Genomic DNA, 27017 nt, shown 5'->3' with positions numbered 1-27017 from the left:
ATAACGCCTTAAACTTGTTTTTGTTTAAAATTATTCCTGATTTAATTGAAAATGATAGTATAGAGTAATTGACTTTCCTAACTCTGGCTTTAAATTCATATTGAATTTTGCAATTATAAACATCAGAAAAATTAGAGATAAGTTTACATCAGAAAATTTGGAGATAAGTTTGAAATAACTCATCTAAAATTGAGACGGTGTGAAGGCAGTTTTCTTAATACGGATTTGAGTGCATATGTGAAAAGGAATTAATACTAATATTGATTGGTGGGGCAGAAAATAAGACAGCAATATCAATAATCATCGAGACCATCAACACAATATTTTAATCGGATGTCTATTTTAAGTTATATAGGTAACATACAATGAACAACACATTTGTCCTTTGAATGAATGACAAATGTCTTTCAAAAATAGTAAATTTTTAGTCTATATTCTTCTTCATGAAGTTCTTTCTAAGCTGGGGTCAGTATGGTACACCATTAATTAATTTCATTAATCATGCTCGACATCATTTTTAAGCCCACTATCCCACTTATCAAGCTATCATAGACTCCTTTAGTTAAAGAACAAATATGCTTTGATTATAATGATTTGCTTTTTGACGCCTGAAGGCTGAATGAATAATACAATATTAATACATATCCAAAATCGATAACGAAAAAGATAAAAATAGAATCAATTCTATCGCTAACAAAACTTTGAGATTACATGCATATCTTTTTACTCAAACAAAACATGTCATCAAATCAAGACTTGGGAGGTGTAGGAGATGATTCTAGAAGCTTCTGAGGACAGAACATGGTAATGAGGCACCAGAGATAGATGTATTAATAATCAAACCTTCCCTTCAAACTGGAAATTAACTGTGTAATCATGCTGAAGAGCAGCCAGTGTACTTCTGCAAGGGCCCTCTGACAAAAGCAAGAGCCGTTGCGAAAATGAGATCAAATGATTCGAAATCAATATCTAGGATCTGAGTTAGAGGTAGATAGATACCTCCAAATGTAGTGTGAAGTAGTTGAAGATCATCGGCTGAGCATGAGTCGATTAGAGCATATAGGCCGGGTCTCAAAGCTTCGTCTACTTCCCTGGAAAAATGATCCGGAGTTGTGTAAGGTGTCGAGGATTGTGTAGATTATGAAGAAGGCATTGGAAATCAACTGTGGCATGAAAATACCTCATGATGCCAGTTTTAGCTGGGCCAAATCCACAGTAAACCCATATGTAACGCGACAGGAACTGAAACGAGAATTGCCCAAAAACATCCTTCTGTTGACGTACCTGAAGAGAGGTTTCATTGAGGAAAAGCTGATGGCACGTGTCGATGAAATTAAAACATTAAGAACTTGTAAGCAGATGCTGATAACAACATATGGAAAACTTTACGAGACGAAGAAACAATAATAAGTTCACATGATATATATCAGCAGTGACAAGTATTTCATAACTAAATATACTGTCAAATGACAGGCTTGAGGAGAGGAGCAAATAAAAGCACACCTCTTCATATATTCTTCGCAGACTACCCGCACATATTACGGCCTCTTGAATTTCCCATGCGAACATCTCTCTCCCAGCAGCATGGTTGGTATTTCCCGTCTCTAAGCAATGAAGAAGTACACTCACTGAATCTTGAAGAAGAGCTATGCACTGACGAGTCTCGCTATGCGCACAAGAAGCATAGGAACAAAAGTTAGTATGAGATGGTTCAGAGGAACATCAATACGGGAAAAAAGAAAGATTATAAAATTTTCAGCTGCTCGAATTTAATTGGCCAATACTAAAAAGGAAAGATACCTTTTACGATGCTTTAGAGCAGTACATAGCATACGGCAACAATAATCATAAAGCTCCATCGAAGCCTTCCGATCCAGAGCAGATGAGAGAGGAGATTCAGATATCAGAAGTTGTAGAAAGTATTGAAAGAGTGTCCCAGGTATACGCAGGGACTGTGCGATGTGGCAGGCATCCATTTCAAAGAAAGAGGGTTTTCCAGATATTTTTGTTAGTAATTCGATACACATGAGAGTAACTGCTCCAGAATCAGGTACGTCAGAATCGTCGACATATCCATAGAAGATTCTGGGACCCTGCAAATGAAGGATGATGTTGAAAAGACCAGCAACTAGGTTCTGGATATGTTTTTTTATCATATTTAAACGCCTAGGCCCTGCAAATCACAAATGAAACTGAGAATACTGTATCTAATAAAATGGAACTAGAATGAGGAACAAACGAACAAAGAAACAAAAATTAATGGTAAATCAATGGTAAATTAGTTGAATATGTAGAATGGATGCAATAAAGCAAAGAAACAAAATAGTATAGTAAATTTTAGTGGTACATAGGTATAGAAAATGAAGATTTACCTGTTACATATTCAAGAACTGAATCCAAGCAAACAATACCAGCGGAAACTACAGAGGAGACCTCCCCTCCATCTAAATTTCCACAAACTATTTCATAATTTGTCATTGAGTCTCCCCATACCCCAACTAAAGCTCTCTCAACAGCCTGAATGATAGATAGCAAGTGAAATTCAGATGATTTCCTAACATACGTACTAAATGATATCATCAACCTTTCCTTCAATTCAACTAATCGACTTCTTGCCCAAGAAAATTGGGGATTCACTTGACCAGCCAGCTTTGTCAGTGATCCTCTCTCTTGGGAAGCTAACTTTGCCTGTTTTCCTTGTAAACAGATGCACTTTCCAATGGCCCTCTGGTGCAAGACTATAAGCTTGATGTAAAGATCTTTGGACAAGGAAGGATCAATATGCGGAAAGTAATTTCCAAGCTCTTCAAGGAATCTCACAACACCATCTAACAAAAACAAAGCGAATTGATTTGGCAATTCACTTCTGGAAAATTCCATCAGCATAAACTCAGAAATGTCTAGCACAATTGGAAACAAGCTCCAAGATAAGGAAGTCAATTCAGTCTGCATGTTGAGTCTTAAAATAGCTGAACATGCAATAAACAGCTGTCCAAGAAAAAAAGCTGCCTCAGTATTCTCAGCTTCGAAAACTTTCATCAGCAATGATTTCTTAAGATGAAGTTTCTTATGTGGAACCTCACTCAGAAAAGCTTCCAGGTCTGGAAATGATAAACGGGATTTTCCCTTAGGCTCACATTTTGTAGGACAACTGATTACATCAGACGGCGCCATTTCCTCATTAGGGCACCCCTCATTTGTCCCATCTCTGGAAGCACTGTACTGTCTACATGAGGCTCTTGGTCTCAATTCATCACTGCCTGCAGTCATGCAGGGATTCAGATTATCCTCAATAAACACCGCCTTCACAAAACTTACTGTAAATTCCACGTATGATTCTACACACGACTTAATTCTTCTCATCAGTTCGATATCATAACTCGAAGACTTCATTCTGGAATTACTAGCACCTGCTTTTTGGCCACCTAAAGCAGAAGCTATGCCCCATAATAGTCCTTGGAAAGAAGCAATTGTGGATGATAACTTATTCAAACTCTGAGGTCCAGTCATGCACTCTCTTTTCTTATCACCAGATGCCTCCCTGGCAGTGGTCAAAGACTTTTGCAGGTCTTCTTCTAATGCCTTTGTTAATTCTGAGATACTTTGAGATGTAACCAAAGTCTCTTTTGGAGATGATAGAAGGCCAGATTGTTCACTGATCCGATCTGCATTTTCTCTTTTTGTGTGGGTATTCCTAACAGATACAGCAGAGCTAATTGAATGTTGATACTGGTTTTCAGTAACCATCAGCAACACACGAGATGTGTAATCCAAAAATGAGAAAAGTGCAGCTCTAGCTTCGAAAGCGACATCTTCGGGGAATGCAGGTTGAAACTCAATTGCCACTGACAATGATTTTAGAAGCCATGGCAAAGGAAATAAGCATAGTGATTGACACCCATTCACATTATTTTTGCTAGAAGCTACAGCTAAAATGTGAAGAGCCTTTCTACAGGTCACAAGCAATCGCAATATCTGATAAGAATTGAGGGACCATGTTTGGCTGTGCTCGCCTAACAAGCTCCCAACCAGAATCCTAAAGAATAAATCACCAAACATAAGAGAAAAATGTGAAGCAAGCCCATCACAAAATTAAAGCTGAGATGTATATGTTCATTCAATGTGTGAATAACTGAATATACAATTTCCAAGGTGTAAGTCAGAAGGATTCAGAGTAGAAACGCAATTTTATTGTTCAGTTGAATATGCCACCTCTTAAATGCAATTCACGTTTAATTACACAGTATATAAGTTTTAAGAAGGGAAACAAGATATACTATTGCATAATTTACCTTTCAAAATTGAGAATGTACGTTATGTACAATGATGAAGATTTCAAACTTAGGTATTCTTCTGGCATCCGCATCAGAAGATTGAGCAGACATTGACACCTAGCAAATTCAACATCAAGTTGCTCACCGCTAGATTCATCTGGTACCATATTTTGTCTTGTCTGTCTTTGCACATCAGATGTATTTCCAACTGCAGCGATTGCCTCGAGCCAATCAGGTGACTCACTTAAATCAACTGCAGAAGTATTAAATAAAGATAGAACTGACTTCTGCAGAATTCTGCAGAACATTGACGCCATATATCTGCGGACAAACTGAGAAAAAATGTCAGAGAGGAGCAGGCAAGTAAAGATGTCAACGTCTAATATTGAAGAAGAAAATTAGAAAAGGCGAGTAGGTAGTAAGTATATACTGTCAAATGAAGATGCAATGGTAAAAATAATTAGTTAAGTAGATATCTATCATGAGTGAATGAAATGGCCACGAAGACTTAAATTTCTACATATTGACTCCTTAAAGATCATGCACTAATTTCTCATGACTTCAGACCAGGTGGTTAATCCCATTTCATTCGAATATTAAGTGGCCTAACATAGGTTCTCTGAAAAACAAAACATGAAGGGTACTTAGCTTAGCTATATGTGTTTCTTCTTATTCATCATTCATTGGGACTAGTTCTTACATAATTAAACATTGCGCACACCTCTTCTCATTTTTTAGCATGGATGGGGGGCCTTGATATGTTAACCTTGGTGGCCATGATTGCAATACACGTATATTCTGTAATCATTCATCAAATCATATGTTTCTCACCCAACTCATGCTTATGGATCTTTTAATCAGATTGTTTTCTTATGAAGTAGCATGTACTGTCCCCTTAACATTTCAATTAAGACTGTTAGCACTGGATGAAACGAAATAACATGGATAGCAGAGAAGAATGTCTCCTATATGCAGTATTTAATTGCATCTTACTCTTTGCTCATAAGATATGATGTTGCTTAGAAACTCCAATGCTATCTGCGGTACAGTTCTTGTCTTCAGGTGCCCAGTTGTACTTATATCGTGCTCTTGCAAGCTGACTAAACAGGAAAGGGAACTCTTGATTATATGTGTAAGAAAATTCCTTGAGTGCTTCTTGCTAGCATAAGAGCACCATATATCAACATTTTTACAAAATAACTGCCACAGAACAGATGTCAATGACTTCTCATCCAAGAAGCCTGAGGCAATGTCTGATGAATTATGATCATGCAGACCACGAATCTGGGAACCATCTGCATCACCACCCTGAAAGGATGAGGACTCTTTGTCCTTGGCAACAGACAGAAGGCATTCCAACATAAATTCTGTCAGACTGGCAGCTTCTTCTCTCAATTTTGTGACACACTTTGTCCATTTCCGGATTTGCTTACGATTGAAAGACAGATCAGCATCATCATTAAGCTTAGTCTGGTCCTTCATTTGGTTCCACTGTAGCATATACTCAGAAGACTGTATCAGTCTATTTAAGTCAGTAAGTCTCTGGAGAGCCATTACATTTAAAACATACACCAGTGGTGGGCAAAGTACAGCAGAATCTTGAATGCAAATATCTGAAACAGAATTTATAACATCAAGGAGGGACACTGAAGGTGGCAGGATCCAGGAAAGAAAGCCTTCACCAGTGGACGCGGTCATCTCCAACCAATCCCTTCCGCAGTGAACAGTTAAAGAATCACCTATTACTCCAGACATCTTCTTTGAAGCATCAGGAGGCATAAGGCTGATGGCTTGCCGAAATAAGCTTCTGCAGGATACTATCAAACGCAATAAGAGCACCAAGAACCAGCATATAGTTACATTGTCAGTTCCAGTACTCTTGCTCAAAATTTCTATGCCACTATCCAGCCGAAGGGTAAACAGCCTACCCAAGCTCGGGCGTATAATTTCTATGAAAATCTTCAAAGAAGCGCCAATTGAATAGCTATTACCAGAAGTAACTGGTATTGAGTCGAGAATGATTGCATATACTTCACACAATATCTTCCCCAGGAGTTCTGCTCGCAAATGGCCTTGTAGCGAATCAGAGCTATATGAATTTGACTTCACTGTTTCACCTATACCAGCTGGCTCATCTCCAAATCTCACCCACTCCAGAGATTCCTTAATATCTGTACAGAACTGCCTAAGGCAAGCAGATCCTTGCCCTTCGGGTATGGTTTTGATAGCATTGCTAAGAGAGAGCCTAAATTTTGAAGAGCAGAACAGCACGCTCAATGAATTTGAATATGCTTCACTATCCCTCACAAGTAACAAAGATTGCCTCACTGCTTTACATAGTGCATAGATAGCAGAATCCACCTACACAAGTTTAATACACAAGTCATAAAACTTTCAATTCATGCAAATCAACATAGTTTGTGATAGTTCTGCTGTCAGCTCCCATAAAGAAATGGCTAAAATCATGCCTCCAAAAGCTAAATTGAATGAATTGTTTGTTTGAAGAAGGTAAAAGAACGATGCCTGGTCATATTCCATTCAACAAATAGTCTGCATTCATACTTATTCATTCACTAAAAGAAAACTACGTTAAAGAAATAAGAAATAATAGTGCCACGATCTTATGTCTAGTTCTAAGGGCATCATGAGAAACTTCAAGCGATGAACCTCTTCCTTGTAAAGAGAGAGGTCCAGGCTTCAATCCTCATTGCCCCCCTTCGCCCAACTAAAAAAATGTTAAAACTTTTATGTCAGGACAACGGAAATCCAATGATCATTTATCAAAGACATACTAAGCAAATAAAGTTATATGAAGAAATAATAGCACATACTATGTATGGTCTCTCACCTGTCGAAGGTCACTATATATGTCGATAAGCCTGCAGCTCAGATTCAATATCTCTGAGGACAGCAAAGGCTGACTTGGCATATCCATTGAACTGTAGCAGCTGGTAGCAGAGGAGAAAATCATCATCCATAAGCTTTCTAGATCATCTCCAACAACCTCATACTCAATATTTAACAAGTGATGTATACTAACCATAAGCTCTGTCCTCAATGAAATCAATACTTCCCCATTTGATTTTTCATCATTGCCAAAAGATGATGTTTCAGTTTTGGCAGATAATGACATCAACACAGCATGGACAGACCTCAAGAAATTCTGGGAAGCCCCTTCAGAGGTATCCTCAGTTCTTAGGTACAGTTTGTCACAAATGAGGCTAAAAAGTATACCATTAATGGATCTTAGTGTTTTACAAACATTATATAATGCAGAACCTAATTCCCCTTCTGTTTGGAGATATTTATTGATATCTGCCAATAGATATTCCATGATCTGTATGTAAAAGTCAAATACTGATCTCCGAAGTTCAGTATTCATGCTCTGACTGTGACTTGAAGAAGTCACTTTTGAAACCATTGTCTGGCTACGATGGGGGGTACTTGAAACATGAGTGGTCGAGCTGAAATTTGGCCCCCTAGGAACTCCACTACCAACTGAAATTCCATTTTGCTTCATAACACAACAAACAAACAAGTGAAGCAACTTTCCTAAACCAATTAATGCGAAGTCATTTTTCTTTGCTACTATCTTCTCCACTTCATCAAATAGATGCCTGTGATAACTTTTGTTCACCAGCTTTCCATCTTTTATGGAAGTATCAGACAAATTTCTATATCTAACAGAACTCTGCAAGCTGAGAAATCCTTCAATATGAGTGGGGTGAAATAGTCCTTGAGCCAAAACTTCTTCCACCCATTTAGTTATATTAACTTTCCATTCATCACCACTGTCACAAGGTATAGAATGCAAAACATGTAGCAAGTGCAGCAGAGGCTCAAGAAGCTTATCAATGAAATTTTGGAAACCATTTTTACGTGTCGGGTGAACACATAGAAACTTAGCAAATGGCTCAAACAAATAACAAGCTAACCGCAAGATGAAATCCCCAAGCTTGCTTCCGTCATGCTGGCCCATTAAAACTTTCAAGGCTGAGTCAATCACTTTATCCATGAGTAAAATCCACAGGTCTAAATTTTTGTTAGCAATTCCACCATGGAATGAGAATATCATCGAGACACAATCAAGCACAACATCATAAATTTGTATTTGTTCTCCTGAAAGTGATTCCTTAACAGCTGAGGACGTTCCATTTACAAAAGATGATGCATCCCTTGCAATTGCATGAATCACCCGTAAAAAGTCCCTAGAACATGTCAATGAAAGATTAAGTTTTTTCGACTCTTCCAAGCAGAAATGAAAGACTTTCCAGCATCTAAGATCCATAATTGACCCAGAAGTTTCAAACTGAGGTGCTCCTTCATCATGCCTTGTTTTCTTTTCTGAAGAAATGAGACATGATTGGATCCAATTGCTTACGAAAACTATCGTTCTTGATGTATCCAACACCTGCGACCTCCGGCCAATATCATCCATGTCTTCATTATTGCTTGATTTTGCATAATCAAATGCCAAATCAATGTTCCTGCAGTAGACCTCTTTATCATAAAACATGTATTGGATTCCAAAGGATTGCATAAACTAAATATAGTTAAGCAGAATAATATATCAACTTTCAGACAGAGCAAAAAAACAATCATTGAGTTCTCATCATCATACATGTTTACACACACACACACACACACACACAACTTGACTCAATAGAACAAAAACAAAGTAATTCGCAACGACTACTTATAAATTTTTATAGATAATGAATTCATAAACTGTAATTACATCTCAAAACTGGCCGTTCAAAACCTTCACGCCGCTAGAACAAGTTTTCTCAACTTGCTCACATCTAATTTCCTCTATGAATGCTACTAAATATTCACACGCCTCAAACTATTTTCTCATAAATCCTTGTAATAGCAATAACTTATAGGCATCTAAACACGACGAGCTCAATCCATTAAAACAACATATGCACAATAAAAGCATAGTAAACGTACTTCCTGATATCAACGTTTTTGTCTTGTAGCGACAGAATCAGCTGCAAATTCTTCCACGGCAAATGCTCTTCCACACCTCCGAGCGATTCATCGAAGCGAGCAGATTTTGAAATTTCTGGCACTTGTTCGACAATATCCGCGCTTCTCAGCTTCCTTTTCTTAGTGTGTGACTTCGCTCCTCCATGACTGCAGCTACTCCGGCGGGAAGAAGGAACGTCGCTGTCCATTATGAAGTGAGAACGCTGGAATCTTGTGCAACTTGATTAAATCTGACACGCACAATACATGCAACTTGTCCTTCTCTCTATCCAATATATGTAATGTAGCTAGTCAATCAAGAGCTCTTCCACTCAATCAGTCCGAAAAAAGAAAACAAAGTTATACACCTCTCCACTGCAGAAGAAAAAAAAGGCTTCAGTAATATTTTATAGAGACCTTGACACTGAAAATATTCAAGCCAACAACACCCAAGTATCTCAGCAGCAAGTAAATTAACAAAACGTACAAATTTAACCCCACTTTCTGCACAAATAATATAAACCCTCCGAAAGAATGTGATACAAGCATGGATAATCAAACTTATACCCTAAACTCCATCCAGCAATTGAACACAAAATAATGATTAGGGTTTGAGCAGTCCAGCAACAAGCAAAATACCCAAAAAATCAGAAACAGAACTTGTGTATTATATATCAATGACTACAGAACATAGACTGGGCCCGATTTTTCTGGAATACAATTGAGAAACTGCAAACCTATACCCATATTTTCTCTTTCATACCCTGGCTGCGAAAAAGTAGTAATTAAATTGGCAACGTGCTGCAGAGGAAGCCATGATGAATTAGGAAAGGAATTGAGGGTTGGGGTGGTAGGTTTTTGTAGGGGAAGGGAAGAAGATAGATAGGCTTTTTGTGTAAAGTTATGGTAACTGATACTTACAACACAATAATGGTTGAGTTTTGCAGAATCACAATGAATAAAAGAAGATTGCAGAGTCACTGATATTCAATTGGGATTGGTTTTAATGGTGTTTTAGATGCTATATTTGGTGTTGGCACAATGAATTACAACTTCATAAACACACTAATTTTGGAAGACAAAGTATAAAACAGCCACACCACATTCAAAAGAAATTTTTATACAAAACAGCCAAAATAGAACACAAAATTTTACCTTCAAGTGAGCGTGTAGGTGGTCGGAGAGGGTGGAGTGGGATACCAGATGCCAGGCGGCGCGGCGTCTGAGCGGCGATGGCGGCGTGAGAGAAATTAGTAATCCTTATTTGGAGTTGGGCCGTTTGGGTGCTAACTGTTACTAGCTTCAATTCAAATTTGTAAAAACTAAATTAGACTACTACTATACTCCTATAATTTTCTGTAATTACATAGTAATACACAAAAATTCCAAAATTCAAAATTATGTTAACATGAACTCAATTTTGTGTTCTTTTTTTCTATGCTGCTTCCATGAATTAACATTCTCAACTTGTAATTAATTTGCCATCACTGTGTTCATTTCATTATTAGTAGATTTTAGTTTAATTTAATTGTTTTTCATTATCATTATCATTATTGAATACATAATTATTTAGCATATATGAGATTCTGCTTTTCAGTGTAATGTTTTATGTGAGTTATACTTGAACTCAGTTTAGTGAAACTTTTTATATGATTGTTGTCATATCTGAAAAAAAAAAAAAATTGTTTCAGAATTTATCAGTTAATGTTTTATTATTTCATGTGATGTTTTTTTCTTTTTTTTTTTTTGTGACCATTGTTTCACTAGTCAACTATGTATATTCTTAGGAAGTATTGTTGATGTGTGTGTACAGTTTTTTTTGTTAGATTTCTAATAGATTTTAATCAACTATTATAAACTTATTTTAATAAATGATTTTGACTTTATATTTTTAATGTATACTAATTTGATATTATATAAATTTTTAAGAAAATACTCTATGTCATGCACCACACAGGTAAGATATATAGATATAGATATCCTCAGGTTAATAAAATACTACTCCTAGTAAATATAGTTGTATAGGCTAAACACCTTGTAATAAAAACACATGAGGATTTAGATCCCATCAATTTTACTCTTTTTGATTATGCCAAAACTTCCTAGTATTTTTTAACAAATACAGCAGTACTACATTGTAAATTTATAATACAATGATTAGATTTTGTGTACTGAGAAATGAGAGATTCTCCCAACCATCAAAAATGTCTGCAAGTGGAGAGAGTAATCCCAGCAAGTTTTGAGGCATTTCTAGCATCCATCATCTTCCTAACTCTCTCAGAATCTCCAAACCTACCTGCTGCAGAGAAGATGTTTGACATAAGCACATAATCGCCGCCGTATCTCCTCTCGATCTCCATTATCCTCCTCGCCACTCTCTCCCCCATCTCAACGTCGCCATGGAAGCTGCACGCACCCAAAAGCGTCCTCCACACCCCAACTCTACCCGTCTCATCCATGGCGACGCCTAGGGCTATCTTCTCCGCTTCCTCCAATCTCCCCGCCCTCCCCAACATGTCGATCAAAGCTCCGTAATGCTTGATTTCGGGTATAATCCCATAATCATCGACCATTTTCCTGTAGTACTCAAGCCCCTCGGCCACCAATCCGCCATGACTGCAACCGCTCATCACGCTAAGAAACGTGATCGAGTTAGGCACGACACCCTTGCTCTCCATCTTCTCGTAGCAATCAGAAGCTTCTCCAGCCATTCCATGCATTGCAAAGGCAGATATCATTGAAGTCCAAGAAACCAAATTCTTCCTCTCATCATCAACTTCCTCGAATATCCGCCACGCGCTTCCTATGCTACCGCTCCTCGAGTATGCATCGATCAGGCAATTCACAACCCGAACATCCAACACATTTAGTCCACTTTTCTCTCCGTAGCCATGAATCATCTGGCAAAACTCGAGCGACCCTACGTTCCATATGGATGGGAAAACCGCGAGGAGAGTCACCTCCGTGGGTTGGATCCCTTCGTGCGCAACCATCATCCGAAACAAATGTAAGGCCTCGTGAAACCGGTTCGCGCGGGTGTACCCGTCGATGAGCCCGGTCCACGAAACCACATTCTTCTCTGGCATGGCGTCAAAAATAGCCCTTGCAGCTGCAATCTCACCCCATTTAACAAACCCGGTCAGCAAAACATTCCAAGTCACCATATTCCTGTCAGGCATTCCATCGAACACCTTCTTTGCCTCAACCAAATACCTAGAATCAGCATACATGTTCACCAACGCGGTCTGCACATGGACGTTGCTATCAAACCCTGCTTTAGTGCTCAGGGATTGGAGCTGGCTCCCAACATCTGTTCTCTTCATATTCGCGCATGCTTTGATGAGATAGGAGTAGGTGATACTATCGAAGGGAAAGGGGCTCCTTTGATTGCGGAGATGTTTGAAGAGAGAGAGAGCATCTTGTGGGAATCTAGTGAGTGCGTAGTGCTTGATTATGGAGTTCCAAAGAACAAGAAGGCTAATTATGCTGTTGACGAGCGGCTTTGTGAGGAGAAGGTGGCAGTGGATTTGCTGAATGCCGCGGCGGCGACGACTGTGCTTGTGGAGCAGGGAGAGAAGACTGTTGTACTGGTTTTGCCTATTCGACATTTTATCGAACACTTGGAGGCCATAATTCTTTATGATCTCATGCCTGAAAATAAAAAGCGCGAAATCAAGCCCTTTTGGTTTAGGATTGAGCACCTTTATCAATACAAATATTCAGCTGAAAATATATCAAATTCATTATTCAAAGGAAGTTAACAATTAACGTATAACGTATGTTCGCTAAATATTTTTTTCCGAATTTTCTTCTATGCATTAACAGTCGAATTTCTTCCATTTAAAACTTTGAATGATAGGATTCCAGAAGTTAGTGAAAGGTGAAGTTATGAAATGGAATAGTTATTGAAAGCTGAAGTTATTACCTTGATTCAAAAAGAAAATTGAAGCTCGAGTCTCCAAGAACTCTCTGCCTTTTCTTTTTTTCGCCCTCTCAATATTAACGAGAGTTAAAAATTTAATATGAATAGTATAATTTTTTTTTTCTTTTCTTATTTCCATTTTTTTGTAGTTTCATTAATTCGTTATTTTTAGATGGTATATTCTCACAAATTTCTCATCCAGTTTTCATCAAGTTCATCTAGATTGTTATGCTTTCTCGTCCAAAACACTAATTACTTAAGTTACATATTTTGACTATTGTTGATTAATTCTATTCTTTATCTTACACAGTTAACTAAATTAATAATGAAAAACCACATGCATTAATAATCTCAGAATAATTACTAAACATTAGTTGACGTACTTCAAAATCCCGCTGATTGATCAAATTTAAATAATTCTATGTAGCCCGTTATATTTAAAAAAAAAAGGTTCAATTTTATTTAAAACTAGATCAAATTTAAATAATTCTATATGGCCCGTTATATTAAAAAAAAAAGTCCAATTTTATTTAAAACTAGTATCACCCACGTGCGATGCACGATCCATTTTCTTTTATTTAAATTTATTTTATACTGTAAAATGATTTTATAAATTCTTAAAAATATCATTATATAAAATCTGAAATCATAAATATATAAAATAAATTATTACTTTAATTTTTATTTTAATTAAAAGAATATCAAATTTCTTTCTTCTTCATTTCTCATTTGATTTGTTTACACTATTCTACATCAAAATTTATTTATTTAAATTGATAAATTTTCAAAAAAACACATACTTATTTAAAACATTAATTAGTTTAAATTACGGTGTGTAACTTAAATAAAAAAAAATTAAGAAATCTCATAACATAACTAATTAATAAATATATAAACCAAGAGCAATAATAAACTTGTGTAAATAAGGAGTATATTCTATTAACAACTTTAGTAATCATTTGATGAAACTCATGTATTGAAATATGTAACTAAACTCATGTATTGAAATATATAACAAAACGAAGCTTTAACAAATTAAACCTACTAGAATTTTGCGTCCTCCCAGAAATTGATTCTTTTTTGTATCGAACTTCCTCTAACATGGTCAAGGTATGTTGTTATTTTCTTATCAGCATTTAACATAAGTGGATCCACTGGAAATGATGCTCTCAAAGGGATGGAAGCAAACATCCGTAACAGAAGCGCAGTGGCTTGGAGAACATCCTTATCAGCATTCAACCCCCATAAACATATGACTCCCTATAAAAAAATAAAACTGACCATTATAAAAGTAACATTACATGTACAAAGTAAATTATGAATAACAAAAGGGCATTTGTTATGAACTCCAACAAAATAACTAAAGAGTAAAGGCCAAAACTGGTCTTGGTCATTTTACGATTTTGGTCCTAAACTTTTTTGATCCTGGATATATGAAACTTTTATCTTTTTGGTCCTCCGTCAATAGTTCCGTTAATATTTAACGGTCAACGGATTTAATTGTAATTTTGACCAAATTAAGTATGTTAATTCTGATTTTTAAGTCAATAATTATTTTCATAATTATTTTAATAATATATCATATTAAATACAAAATAAATAATATTAAAAAACAAAATACAGAGCTAAGCTTCGAAAGCTCATTGGAATGCTCATTCTCTCACTTCGACTTCAACGGCGCCGTTCTTCGAGCGGCGACCAGCGGAACGAGAGCTAAGCTTGTTGTCGTCTATCCCTAGTTTATTGTCCGAACGAAGAAACCCTAGATGGAGAAGGAGAAGGAGAAGGAGAACGAGAAGGGGGAGGGGAAGGGGAAGAGCATCTGCCTCTCAAAATCGAATCCGACTGAGAATCGACCTCAAGCGCCGCCTCCTACTGAGAATTGACCTGAACCACCATCTCCGACTCAAATTCCACCACCTGCCTCTCAAAATCTACCGCAACCACGACCTCCGACTGAAATTCCACCGCTTCCACGACGTAATGTATGGGCCTCGACCGCGTATCGTGAAGGTGAAATTTTGATCACTTTCCCTTGCCTTGGCGACATCGATCTCTCACTCAAAACAGAGCAACTCCCACAACAGCAATCACCTGAACTTAGTTGAACAAGTGGATGAGCGCCAAGATGGAGAAGAAGCACGGAGGAGGAAGGCAAGAATAACTGGATAAGTGGTTGTGAGAAGGCTATATATGGAGCTTTATGTAGGCCGAAAAAGGTGTTGTACAGTTGTAGTACTACTTTGGCTCAACAAATTTGCTTTGTATTGAAATTGGATTTTGTATTACTCTCTGTTTTCATTAGTATAAATAGAATTGCATACTACTTTTAGGATATAAAATGAAAGAATAGATGATGGATGGTGGAAATATAGGAATATAGCAGAAATATTTAGGCAGAATGACAGCGGAAGAAATGAGGCATTCACCATCACCATTCAACATAGTGTTTGTTGCAAAGAAACCAGTTGGCCATCTTTTTGCATTTGATATGCCCCTGGTGTGCATAACCTTTACTTGTATTCCTGCTCTGATAAAAGTGCTCAAAGAACTATTAATCTGTTGTCATGCCAAAGATTGCCAAATACATATCTTACTGCCAAAAAATTCATACATTATTGCCAAAAGAAAGCCAAAAAAATACATACATTAATGCCAAAAGAAAGCCAAAAAAATCCATTCATTACTGCCAAAAGAAAACCAAAGAATCCATACATTAGTACCAAAAGAAAGCCAAAAATTCATAGTATACATAACTTCACTCCACATTCAAAATACATACCTTACTGCAAAAAAATTACATACATTACTAAATCCATAAAATTCCATACATTACTAAATCCATTGATGCCAAAGAAAGCTTTTACATAATGATTCATGCCAAAATACAACATTACTTCAACGTCAAGATACAAGTCAACATCACAATAACAAAGAAAGTAAATCCATACTTCACAACACTAGCTAATTTCTGAACGGCCCGATTATTGTCATCGATTGATGCCAAAATCAAGCTTAAACAGTCTCCATCGGTCTCGGCAAATGTCGGCAATGATTCCACATCATCGTCTTCTTCAATTGGTTCGATTGGTGAGCACCACTTGAAAAAAGTGCACTCCTTTTCCTCACAAACAAAGTAGAGCTTCCCCCTTGTAGGTTTGTCATTGCTTTTGACGATACAAAGTGAAGCAAATTTCTTGCAATTGCAAGACTCGTACCGGAATCGCAGCTCAAATCGACCGCCGCGCTCTCGCCGGACCCTTTGCTGAAAGTTGAACGCTCTATAACTAGGGTTTGAGTCTTTGAGAGGAAGAGAAAGAAAGATGAAAGCTGGAAGATGAAGATGAAGGCGGGAAAATGAACGCTCCGTCGAGTTGAGGAAATGAAATAAAGAACCCTAATTCTATTATATATTTCTGATATTAAATTAATATTTATTAAAATAATTAGAAAAATAATTATTGACTTAAAAAATCAGAATTAACATACTTAATTTGGTCAAAATTACAATTAAATCCGTTGACCGTTAAATATTAACGGAACTATTGACGGAGGACCAAAAAGATAAAAGTTTCATATGTTCAGGACAAAAAAATCCAAAAGATAAAGTTTAGGACCAAAATCGTAAAATAGTCATATGTTCAGGACCAGTTTTGGCCTTTACTCATAACTAAATTATAGAAATTTAGAAAACTTGATAATCTAAAGAAAAAGAACTTGATAAACTAATGGAAATGAAAATATACTTTTCTATTCTTCTCTGCTTAATGCTAAAGGATTACAAATATTTATAAAGAACAATATGCAATAATAATCAAAACCTGGTTCTGCTTGATTAAGGCACACATTTCCACTAGAGACTGATCAATTCTCTACAGGTATCCTAGAGGCTAGAGTTAACCAGAAAATCATCAATGGACATTCTACGTTCATAAAAAACATCAACTTGACCTAAATTTCATTTCAATCAATTGAAAAAGAGTCTCATATAATAATGGCAATCAATTAATAGAAAAATGTTAATTCGTGGTTGGAATGAGATTTTCACCTGGCTAAAGCCGGTTGCCATGAAACGCTGAATAAATTATTGAAAGCTATTATGCCACTAACTATACCACTAATCCTCTAATTATGGAAACTAAATAACCAACTCTTATCCACTAATTATGAAACTAAATAACTTTAGTTTGCGTAATTTTACTACTACTATTCATAAAAAAAAACAGTTATATTTAAATAGTAATATCTATTTGAAAAGAGCATTTTCCTAATTACCCCCAAAATTCACCTTATTTTTTTAAATACTCCCAAAACTCCCCTTTTATATATTGTATACATGACATCTTGGGGCATTACCATCCACAATCATTCTGACCAGCTTGGAAGTTGAATATCAACAAACCATTGTCACAATGAAAGTCATGGATGTCTAGTTTGCAAGAATTAGTTTTGTGCATGGCAAATGACAGTCATGGTTATATAGTTTATACTCCCTCCGTCCGTCATTAGGAGTCTCATTCATAGGCGGCACAGGGTTTAAGAAATGTTAAGAAAAGTGAATGGAAAAAAGTTAGTGGAATAAGGGTCTAACATGTATATATTAGTTTTAAATGAAATGTGAGTGGAATGAGTTAGTGGAAGGTGAAACCCTACTACCATTTATGGTAAAAGTGAACCAGGACTCTTATTCGCGGACGGACTAAAATGGAAAAACGGGACCCTTATTCGCGGACGAAGGGAGTAAGAATTAATTTTTGAGTACGAAATTCCTAGACGTTTAATTATGTCGTTTTGCCTGAACCCGGGACGGGCAGATTGTTTCGAAAAAATCACTATAAATCTGTTTGAACCCGCACCATTCCCAAAATCCCTATCTTCATCGAATTCGCGGACGGCATGAGCCATATTACAAGTCCCAATTTATAGTTTGAAATCAAGTATACAATTCAAAGAATATGTACATATAGCAGTAAACAAAACTCAAGGGGAATCTGCAGCTACCAAATCACTATAAAGATGACCATCTATGTCCGGAACAAATCCCTTTTCCATCATTTCCTCCTTAATCACATCATAAGTAATCCTGTTTGGTACCAATCCTTTCTCCAGCATCTCATTAAGAAATCTATTCGCCTCTTCAAGCTTCCCCCTCTGCGAAAAACCTTTAATCAGCACGTTATATGTCACAACATTTGGCCGCTTCCCTTCTTTCTCCATTCTTTTCTTCACCCCCAAAGCTGCCTTCAGGCTTCCCTGCTTGCAGTAACCATCCATCAAAGTATTGTACGTAACATGGCTCGGATTCAGACCCCTTTTACACATTTCATCCACTAACCTAACCGCCTTCCTGGTTTCACCACTCTTGCACATTGCGTCTATTCTAACATTATAGGTAACTACATCATATCTCAACCCCTTCTCCTCCATCTCACTCAGAAGCTTATGCCCTGCTTCCATCTGTCCATTGCGATAACAAGCACCGACCAAACAATTGTACGTTGATACACTGGGAGAAACCTTGTTGTCCAACATAAGATTGAATATAGCTACTGCTTCTTCCAATTCACCCGCTCTGCAGTACGCATTTATCAAAGCGTTGAATGTCAGTACGTTCAATGCAATCCCTTGGCTTATGATATTATCGAACAAGTCCCTGGCTTCCTTCAACATATTATTCTTCGAATATCCATTGATTAATGTGGAATGAGTAACAATGTTTGGCTCCACACCTACTGTCACCATCTCATCCCTTAAACTCAATGCCTCATCGACTTTTGCATCACCACAGAGGCCATTAATCAACGAGTTATACGTGAGCACACTTGGTCTCACACCCTGGTCTTTCATTTCCTTGATAATCCTTATACCGGCAGCCACATTGCCATCCTTGCAAAATCCGTCAATAAGAATGTTATACGTGATTACACTCGGAGAAATCCCCTTCTCCACCATATTCTTCAACAGTGCATCAGCTTTGTACATTCTCCCCTCACCGCCCCTCTTGCAGTAGCCATCAATCAAAGTGTTGTAAGTAACCACATTGGGTGCCACACCATTAATACTCATATCCTCCACGACATCACGCGCCTTGTTCAACTTTCCAGCCTTGCAAAGCCCACAAACTACCGTGTTAAACGTGATCAAATCCATCCCAATCCTCCTCCTAACCATCTCCTTATATGCAAACTCCACATTTCCAGTCCTACCATCTTTCACCAGCGCAGCCAACAGCAAATTACACGAACGCACAGAAAGCTTAAACCCATAATCCCCAGCCCGCATGAAACCCTCAAATGCTAAATCAACCTTCCCATTGCTCACAAGAGCCGATATCAGCATATCAAATACAACTATATTTGCGCACGCGTTATCACTGATAGTCAAAAGGGAGTGACAAAACGTGGAGATTGAAAGGGCTTCTGCTTGTTTCGGAAACATGTGGAGTAAAGACCGAAGCTTGGGGTACTTCTTCTCATTCGCTAGCAAGATAAAAAGTCTAACGTGATCCTCAATAGAGAAGGCGGCCTCGCATCTCTTTTGTGACCATTTAAAGAAGGATACAACGAGGTCGGTGTCGAAATTATTGAATTGTAAGAGCTGGTGTAAGAAATCGGCATGAGTGGAGGATTGAATAATTGGTTTGAGCTCCGACCACTTTTGGCGGGAGATGGTGGATGCAATTCGGGACTGGAAATTCGGATCAGCAAGTGTATGAAGGAAGAGACATGGCTGTGAAAAGAGGCGGAACATCGAAGCGAGTACGGATATCGATTATGCTAGGGTTTAGATATAACGATCACTTGCAGCTCTTATGAGCGTTTGGCCTTGGGCGGTGAGGGCAGAAAGTTATCCAATTAACTACATTCTTTCGATCCTTAACAACCATAACACCATTCTCTCTTTATGAAGGGTTCATGGTGAAAACCTCTTCTAGCCAATTATGGAGCCTGCAACAAACACCAAAAATAGACTTAGTATAAGAATATATTACTCAACTGCATCAATTGTATGCACGTAGTTTTACTTTTACAAGAAGAGATGGAAAACAGTAAAGAATAACTCAAAAGCAAGACATTTGGCAGTGTTTTCCACATTGTCGTCTACAATGAAAATCCATTACCACCCAAAAAAACACAATATCTCACCATTCACGTAAATAATATTTGAATTAGTTATTTCTGTTACTTATCTGAAAGACACCATTATGATTTTTGGTATATTTAGATGTAAGTACTCCACAAATTAATCAATTTTGTTTCATTTGGTTTAGTATACAAGCACTGCATAACTGTAAAATGCCCCGAGGTGCTGCTTGATCCGTTGATAACGCATACAGAGCTGCTAAATGAATGTGTAAAAGGATGTTGAAAATTACTACTGTAGTATTATAAATAGGAAAGAAAGGTGCATGATAGTACATTCATACTGCACTCTGAAAAATAATCAAACTTTAAAAAAATTTATTTTGATTCATCCATATCTTATTCCTTTTCTACTCAATTAGGATTATAATTTTGATATAATTGACCATATTTCATGAACTTCAAAGAAAAAAACCAACTGATTTCAAAATATAACGAACTTTCTTCAAACAGTTTGACTACTAATATGCTTGGATGGCTTTTGCTCACTACACAAAATTCATAATTAGCTCATTGATCGTGATCTAACAAAATAATAATTTTTCAGTTTCTTGATAAGTAGGCCTAAACTCCGAGAGAGAATGGTTGAGATATTCTATATTTCCAAGGAGATGTTTCATCATGCTTGCTTAACAAACCAAGTATAAAAATTACAAATTCAGGTAACCGTCAACTTAAAACCTTAAAGTGTTCAGCCTCATGTAATCACACTTCAAGACTAGATATTTATTTCACAGACAATGTTTACTAATTAATTCCTACACACATAATTAAACTCAAATTAAACATGATCCAACAATTTGGAAAAAATCACCAAATTGGGAGCTCTAAATATCAGTCCCTATGGTTCATGACCGGTTCATGTTTTTGAAGTCAACTATCAAGGAAACAGAACAAAATCACTAAGTCCTAACTCCTATAAAGCATATCATTCGGCCCTTCTAATCTTTGGCATGTTTAGGCCATTTTTGAGCAATAGCACTTCATATATATTTAACTTTGACCACCACTTAGGGTTTCAGACCTCCCCTATTTTACAGCACAGACATTTGCCAAACAATCCCACTAACTTTACACCCTAACATATCATAACACAATTACAGATTTACTGGAGAGTAGAGTGACTACAACAGTTTCAGAATCAAAACAAAACTCCCAGAATTTCAGGTCCTCAAATATTCAATTTAAAATCTTGTCACACTTCATTAATTCCCAAATAAGTATAAATAAAATCACTTCATGTAGATTCAATCCTAGCTAAAACCCTTCAATTTAAACAAAACCACTTCATGTAGATTCCGGTCAGGGGAAACGACTGGGGGAGTGGTGAAGGGGCATATATATACCTTCAGTTTAAACAAAATCGAACATGTCAATACAAATCACCAAATTGGAAGCCACGGTTTTTATTCTCATTCCAGGACTGAATTTTAATTAAAGAAATTTCTTCACGCAGAAGGGAATGAAAAGGTAGAATTCTTACCTGTGTATAAAATCGAACGGGTTGAATCTTCAACTGAAATTGTTCCTATTTAGTAATGTCTGAAGAAGATAGAAAGTGGAAAGAGTAGCAATGTGAGGTGAAAGCAACGAGCGCCGGAAAATGGCGGGATGATGGTTGGCACTTGGCAGCGAGCTCAGTTTTCGTTTCTGCTTCCGAAAAATAGCTTAATTGGGCTTCTTTTTCGAAATTAGTTTCTAATTTATGTTAACTAGCAGATTGTTGCATTTCAAAATTTGAACCCCAAGCCCAATAAATATCTAGATTTAAGTTCAAGGTGCTATCAACTTATTCTCTCTCATATCTTTGATACATTTAATAAATTTAATCATTAAAATAAATGACACTTCAGAAATGAGAAATTACGGTTTTTTGTCTATGCTTATACAACGTTCCTACTTTCGAAAACAACTAAATAGATATTTTTAAAACAATTACTATGAAGAATATAATGGTGAAACTAAAAATAAGGACCAAATAGTCTGAGTTATGAAACAATAGATTAGTACTAATAATTATGTTAGTAAAAATGTAAAATAATATTGTAATTTATTTGGTGCATAGCGTAGTACAAATTTATTAGGTGAAAAAATGAGATAATCGCGACAAAATATTAAAGAAGTTAACACTATTGAAATTATGCAGGTAGTCTATGTGCATATTCCCGCAAATCTGAAATAATACATGATCTTGAATCCTCTTTTAATATTCATGGATGTCAAATACCCGATACTTGTTGGCTATCATATCACTCGATATTTGAATTGTTAGGATTAATAAACTATATACTCTATTAAAATATTATTTGCCATTTGAGTAGATTAATTTTTAAAATTAGAAAGTACATATTTTAATCGGATGAACTAAAAAAAAGAGTAAATTTTTTGTGGGACGGAAGAAGGATATGTGAATTGTATAAAAAAATACGTAACTTACTAATGAATGAATAGTGAAGGAAATGATTATTTGCAAAGTTAATAGTAATATTACCATTATAGGCATATTAAAATGGATTCGCTATTGGCTCTGGTGTAGCTGCCTTAACCTCCAACTCCTATATTTATTAGTTTACTCTATATTTATTAGTTCAACCACCACCAAGAATATTTATGCATCCGTAATGGTTATACAACTATTCTATTTTCAGTAAAATAAAATCGTTAAAATTATAAAAGTAAGAGCCATATCTGAGAGATTGAGATGGATTTATTTGGCAAAATCAAAAATGTAGTAGTATACGTGATAGGTATTCAAATACTATTCAAAATTAATTTAGGAGTACTACTGTAATAAATATCCATAAATATATTAATATCTTAAACCACTTGTCATCATTAATTATTTTATCCACTAAAATAAATATAATCTCTCATCTCCATTCAAATTTCTGTGGAAACCTAAAATTATCAAACTCTATTGCATTGCAAGTTAAAAAAAAGTAAAAACTACTCATACATTCCTTCACCACCAAAATTTTCCCCCAAAAATTATCCTCCCAATTTTCAAATCCTAGAGAGATAATCAGCTAATTTATCCGACGATGAGGCCCCCGAAGAGGCCGATCCAGTCCGTAACGGCGTGGGTGCGGCGGCAGCCGCCCAAGGTGAAGGCGTTCCTCGCTGTAATCACCGGCATGGCCGTGCTCATTGTCCTCCGCGCCATTGTCAACGATCACGACAACCTTTTTGTCGCCGCGGAAGCTGTGCACTCGGTTGGAATTTCCGTTCTTATCTATAAATTGATGAAGGAGAAGACTTGCGCTGGTACGGCGTTTTCGTTATTTTTTTTTGTTATATGCTTTCAAGTGTGGAATTGGCGCATGAGGAACGCATTTGGAGCGTTTAGAATTGATGTTTCTTACGTTTCTTTTCCCTTTCCCATGCGAAGTAGTTGCAATAGGGTGAATTTTTTGGATTTTTTATATACGTGCAATTCTCATCCGTGTGTTGATTGAGTTGAGGGTTAAAATAGAGCCTTTTCCTGAATGCAACGTGATGATGCTATTGATGTTCATCTTCTTATCGTTATATTATGATGCTACTGAAATGTTTAAAAACTAATTGTTCCATGTTTCTAATTTGTTCATCTTTTTGTCGGCATTCTTTTACCTGAAAAATTAATAAGAATATCTGCTATTGATTGCAGCTGCGATATTATAAAAAAAATTTAAAAAAACAAGAAAATGTTACGAGCTGTAATTTTGCTCAAACTCTATGCTAAGTGTTGATCTTTTTTTATTGTTTGAAGCTTTCAGATTCAGGTCTCTTTAGACTTCAAAAATTTGTAGTTATTTGTTGACAACTATGTGCATTTAAAATTTTCCATTGGCTTTGTGTTCTAAACTTCAGTCGATGCTGATTCTCTTCATTTATACAAATTATCTTGTCGCAGGGATTTCACTCAAATCACAGGAGCTAACAGCAATCTTTTTGGCTGTTAGATTGTATTGCAGCTTTGTCATGGAATATGACATACATACTGTGCTCGACCTGGCTACGCTGGCTACTACCTTGTGGGTTATTTATATGATCAGATTTAAATTGAAGTCAAGTTATATGGAAGATAAAGACAATTTTTTGCTATACTATGTGGTAAGCCATTTCTAGAATTGTTGATGTGTTCAATCAACAGCTTGATTAGTACTATAACTCTACAGGGATTATCATTAGTAACTTCATTAAGTAACTTTATCTTAGCATTTGTGATATTTATGGAAAAGCCAGTTTTCTACGTATTTTCAAGAACATATTTTTACATTTGTTTTTTCACTCTTCAGTCAATGGTGGTTAATGTTACTATCTCCAATTTTTTTATTGAAGTCATGAAATCTTTCAAAACCAAGAATAAAGATTTTTACATTTGTTTTTCCACTCTCCAATCAATGGTGGTTGATGCTATCTTTTTCCAGTTATTTTTTAATTGAGATCATGAAATCTTTCTATTTCTCTGTTCAGGAAATTTTGGCTGATTTAGTTTCAGCTGAAGATCTGCATGTGTGCTCTTTACTGCAGCTGTTAGCAATTCTGACCTCTTTAGTCTTTATAGGCTTATCTTACCATTGACTCCCTAGTCCTTAGTCCTTTGGGAGTTGTTTTGTATATGAGGAAGAGGATTCTTTCTTGAAGAATTCTTGTTTGTAGCTTAAAATAAGATTGAGATTCACATGTCTGATAGAATAACCTTTTTTGTCATTTGTGACTGTCCTCAGGATATTTCTTTGGCCTCCTTACTAATATTATGTAAATGGATGTATTTTGAGCTTCCTCGTATATTTCACTGCCTTAATGAGCCTAGCATAAGTTTGAAGCTATTGAGACAGCTCCAATTCAACTTGGAGTTTCCTCCCCACCTCTTTTGTTGCTTCATGTTTCCTCATTGATATTTACTCCTTTATGGTTTCATATTTAGCTACTTAGTGCCTAGAAAAACTGTAGTGATCATAGCTTAAGAAATGGAACATTGCTAAGTAGGAGTATAAATTAAACTATCATATTATTCATATCCAATGTCTGTCTATATGTAATTACATGTTTGTTCAGTTTTTACCATTCACCTTCTGAAAGAGATTCTCATGCTTGTGCAGCTGGCCCCTTGTGCTGTTTTAGCTTTAGTAATTCACCCAACTACATCACACCACCTCATTAACAGGATTTTCTGGGCCTTCTGTGTCTATCTGGAAGCTGTTTCCGTGTTACCACAGCTACGTGTCATGCAAAACACAAAGGTAGAATCTTCTTGGGAAATGCTACTCCTGTAGGCACATTGTTAGCATTTGTGTTGTGAGTTTGGACAGATAGAATGTATGAGCTATTGACTCACTCTAATGTTTGGTTTGCAGATTGTTGAACCCTTTACTGCTCATTATGTTTTTGCATTGGGTGTTGCGAGGTTCTTGAGCTGTGCTCACTGGGTCCTTCAGGTTTGATGCTCAGACTTGCCATTAGTTCAAAGTATTTCATTTGGTTCTTATATAGCAAAATCCGTGCCCAATCTTACCTAATTACTCATTCGGTTACATAATTACATCCCTGGCCTTCGAACCTTTAGTTCATATGTGTAGCGTTTGTTTTTAATATTGTCTTAAAAGTTAAACCTTTTGTGTTCCATGAAGTAAAACACAGTATTTTATGACAATTTCCATCATCATCATCATCGCCCAGATTCCAAGAATCCTCTCTCAGTATGTGGATAGTTTACGAAGGTTTCAGTAGGAGTATAACATTTGCCCAATTGTATTTGGCAGGTTTTGGACAGTCGAGGTCATCTCCTCGTGGCACTGGGTTACGGCCTTTGGCCATCAATGGTTCTTATTTCTGAAATTGTTCAAACTTTCATTCTTGCCGACTTTTGCTATTACTATATCGAAAGGTATGCATCCCTTCTATCATTGCTGGTGCGTGCGTGTTTATCTTCTCCAAGTGCTTTAAATTTGATGCACCAATCTTGGTTCCCTGCAGCGTTTTCGGTGGTCAGCTCGTGTTACGCCTTCCTTCTGGAGTGGTCTAACCAGTTGCTACGCAAGCTTCTCCCGTTGTCTCTTAGTGTTGCTTATGGGGGTTCTGGTTGGTTAACAGAAATCAAGAGGTTGCAACAAACTGGATATCAAAATTGACTTAACTCACCAGATTCTTTTGTTACACCATAATTTTCTATAGAGTCGATCACGATGCAAGCATGTTTCGGTTCTTCGTCAACGGTGCCATATTTAGCTGAAAAATGTAGAGTGACTGTGCGGAAGGAGAAAGATTAATGTCCATATTTAACAATTATCCTTGTAAGTTTAATTTTACATAAGTTTAGTTTAGTAGATTTCTTGTTTTCTCTGTTTTATTAGCTCTTGATTGTTCTCATTTGTGCAAAATGGATTAAATTTAGACTCGAGCTATTTATGTGTCATTGTTTGCTTTCAGTTGTAAGAGATGGATTCCTACATGAAAATTGGAGGCTTTTGCTTAGATGTTGTAAATATACGAACATTAAATATTTTTTGAATTTTTTTTTCTGATATGATGATTAACTTGTTAATTATGGTGCAAAAAGCTTTTCGGACAAATAGAGATGATCAATTTGAACTTTAGTCGAATATGTAGACTTAATAGGTTGGCAGTTTTAAATTCAGAAATCTAGTTTTTCATCAATATATTATATATGTACATAGAAAAAAGGAGGGTGAAGAGGATTAATAAAAAAAAAAAAATACATTTTTC

General features: G+C 36.4%; 4 protein-coding genes across 5 annotated transcripts; 1 reads left to right on the top strand and 3 right to left on the bottom strand.

Moving 5' to 3' along the window:
- Positions 1 to 562: 562 nt before the first annotated feature.
- LOC125187916 lies at positions 563 to 10529 on the bottom strand. Of its 2 annotated transcripts, XM_048084576.1 has the most exons (11): positions 10401 to 10529; positions 9228 to 9620; positions 7123 to 8761; positions 5268 to 6635; positions 4293 to 4606; positions 2373 to 4036; positions 1801 to 2173; positions 1504 to 1666; positions 1181 to 1311; positions 1000 to 1091; positions 563 to 914 (listed from the first exon to the last, which is right to left on the bottom strand). In XM_048084576.1, exons 2-11 carry the CDS (start codon positions 9452 to 9454, stop codon positions 838 to 840), a joined length of 6048 nt encoding a protein of 2015 aa, XP_047940533.1. In that variant the 5' UTR covers positions 9455 to 9620; positions 10401 to 10529; the 3' UTR covers positions 563 to 837. The 2 variants fall into 2 exon arrangements, with proteins under 2 accessions (XP_047940533.1, XP_047940534.1); XM_048084577.1 differs by lacking the exon at positions 10401 to 10529 and having other exon boundaries at positions 1181 to 1284.
- Positions 10530 to 11286: 757 nt separating this feature from the next.
- LOC125187328 (pentatricopeptide repeat-containing protein At1g09220, mitochondrial) lies at positions 11287 to 13262 on the bottom strand. Its single transcript, XM_048083893.1, has 2 exons — positions 13171 to 13262; positions 11287 to 12896 (listed from the first exon to the last, which is right to left on the bottom strand). Exon 2 carries the CDS (start codon positions 12851 to 12853, stop codon positions 11444 to 11446), a length of 1410 nt encoding a protein of 469 aa, XP_047939850.1. The 5' UTR covers positions 12854 to 12896; positions 13171 to 13262; the 3' UTR covers positions 11287 to 11443.
- A 4780-nt stretch (positions 13263 to 18042) lies between these two features.
- On the bottom strand, positions 18043 to 21942 carry LOC125187455 (pentatricopeptide repeat-containing protein At1g09820-like). The gene is made up of 2 exons (XM_048084051.1): positions 21793 to 21942; positions 18043 to 20114 (listed from the first exon to the last, which is right to left on the bottom strand). Exon 2 carries the CDS (start codon positions 19915 to 19917, stop codon positions 18148 to 18150), a length of 1770 nt encoding a protein of 589 aa, XP_047940008.1. The 5' UTR covers positions 19918 to 20114; positions 21793 to 21942; the 3' UTR covers positions 18043 to 18147.
- Positions 21943 to 23215: 1273 nt separating this feature from the next.
- Positions 23216 to 26765, top strand: LOC125186953 (ER lumen protein-retaining receptor erd-2.2-like). Its single transcript, XM_048083443.1, has 6 exons — positions 23216 to 23573; positions 24202 to 24401; positions 25394 to 25534; positions 25649 to 25729; positions 26054 to 26178; positions 26268 to 26765. Exons 1-6 carry the CDS (start codon positions 23351 to 23353, stop codon positions 26314 to 26316), a joined length of 819 nt encoding a protein of 272 aa, XP_047939400.1. The 5' UTR covers positions 23216 to 23350; the 3' UTR covers positions 26317 to 26765.
- Positions 26766 to 27017: the final 252 nt, after the last annotated feature.

This window comes from Salvia hispanica, chromosome 5 (assembly GCF_023119035.1).
Source record: "Salvia hispanica cultivar TCC Black 2014 chromosome 5, UniMelb_Shisp_WGS_1.0, whole genome shotgun sequence".
NCBI classification, from domain to species: Eukaryota; Viridiplantae; Streptophyta; class Magnoliopsida; order Lamiales; family Lamiaceae; genus Salvia; species Salvia hispanica.
Note: the sequence above shows the minus strand (reverse complement) of the source record. Positions and strands in the feature narration are given on the sequence as shown.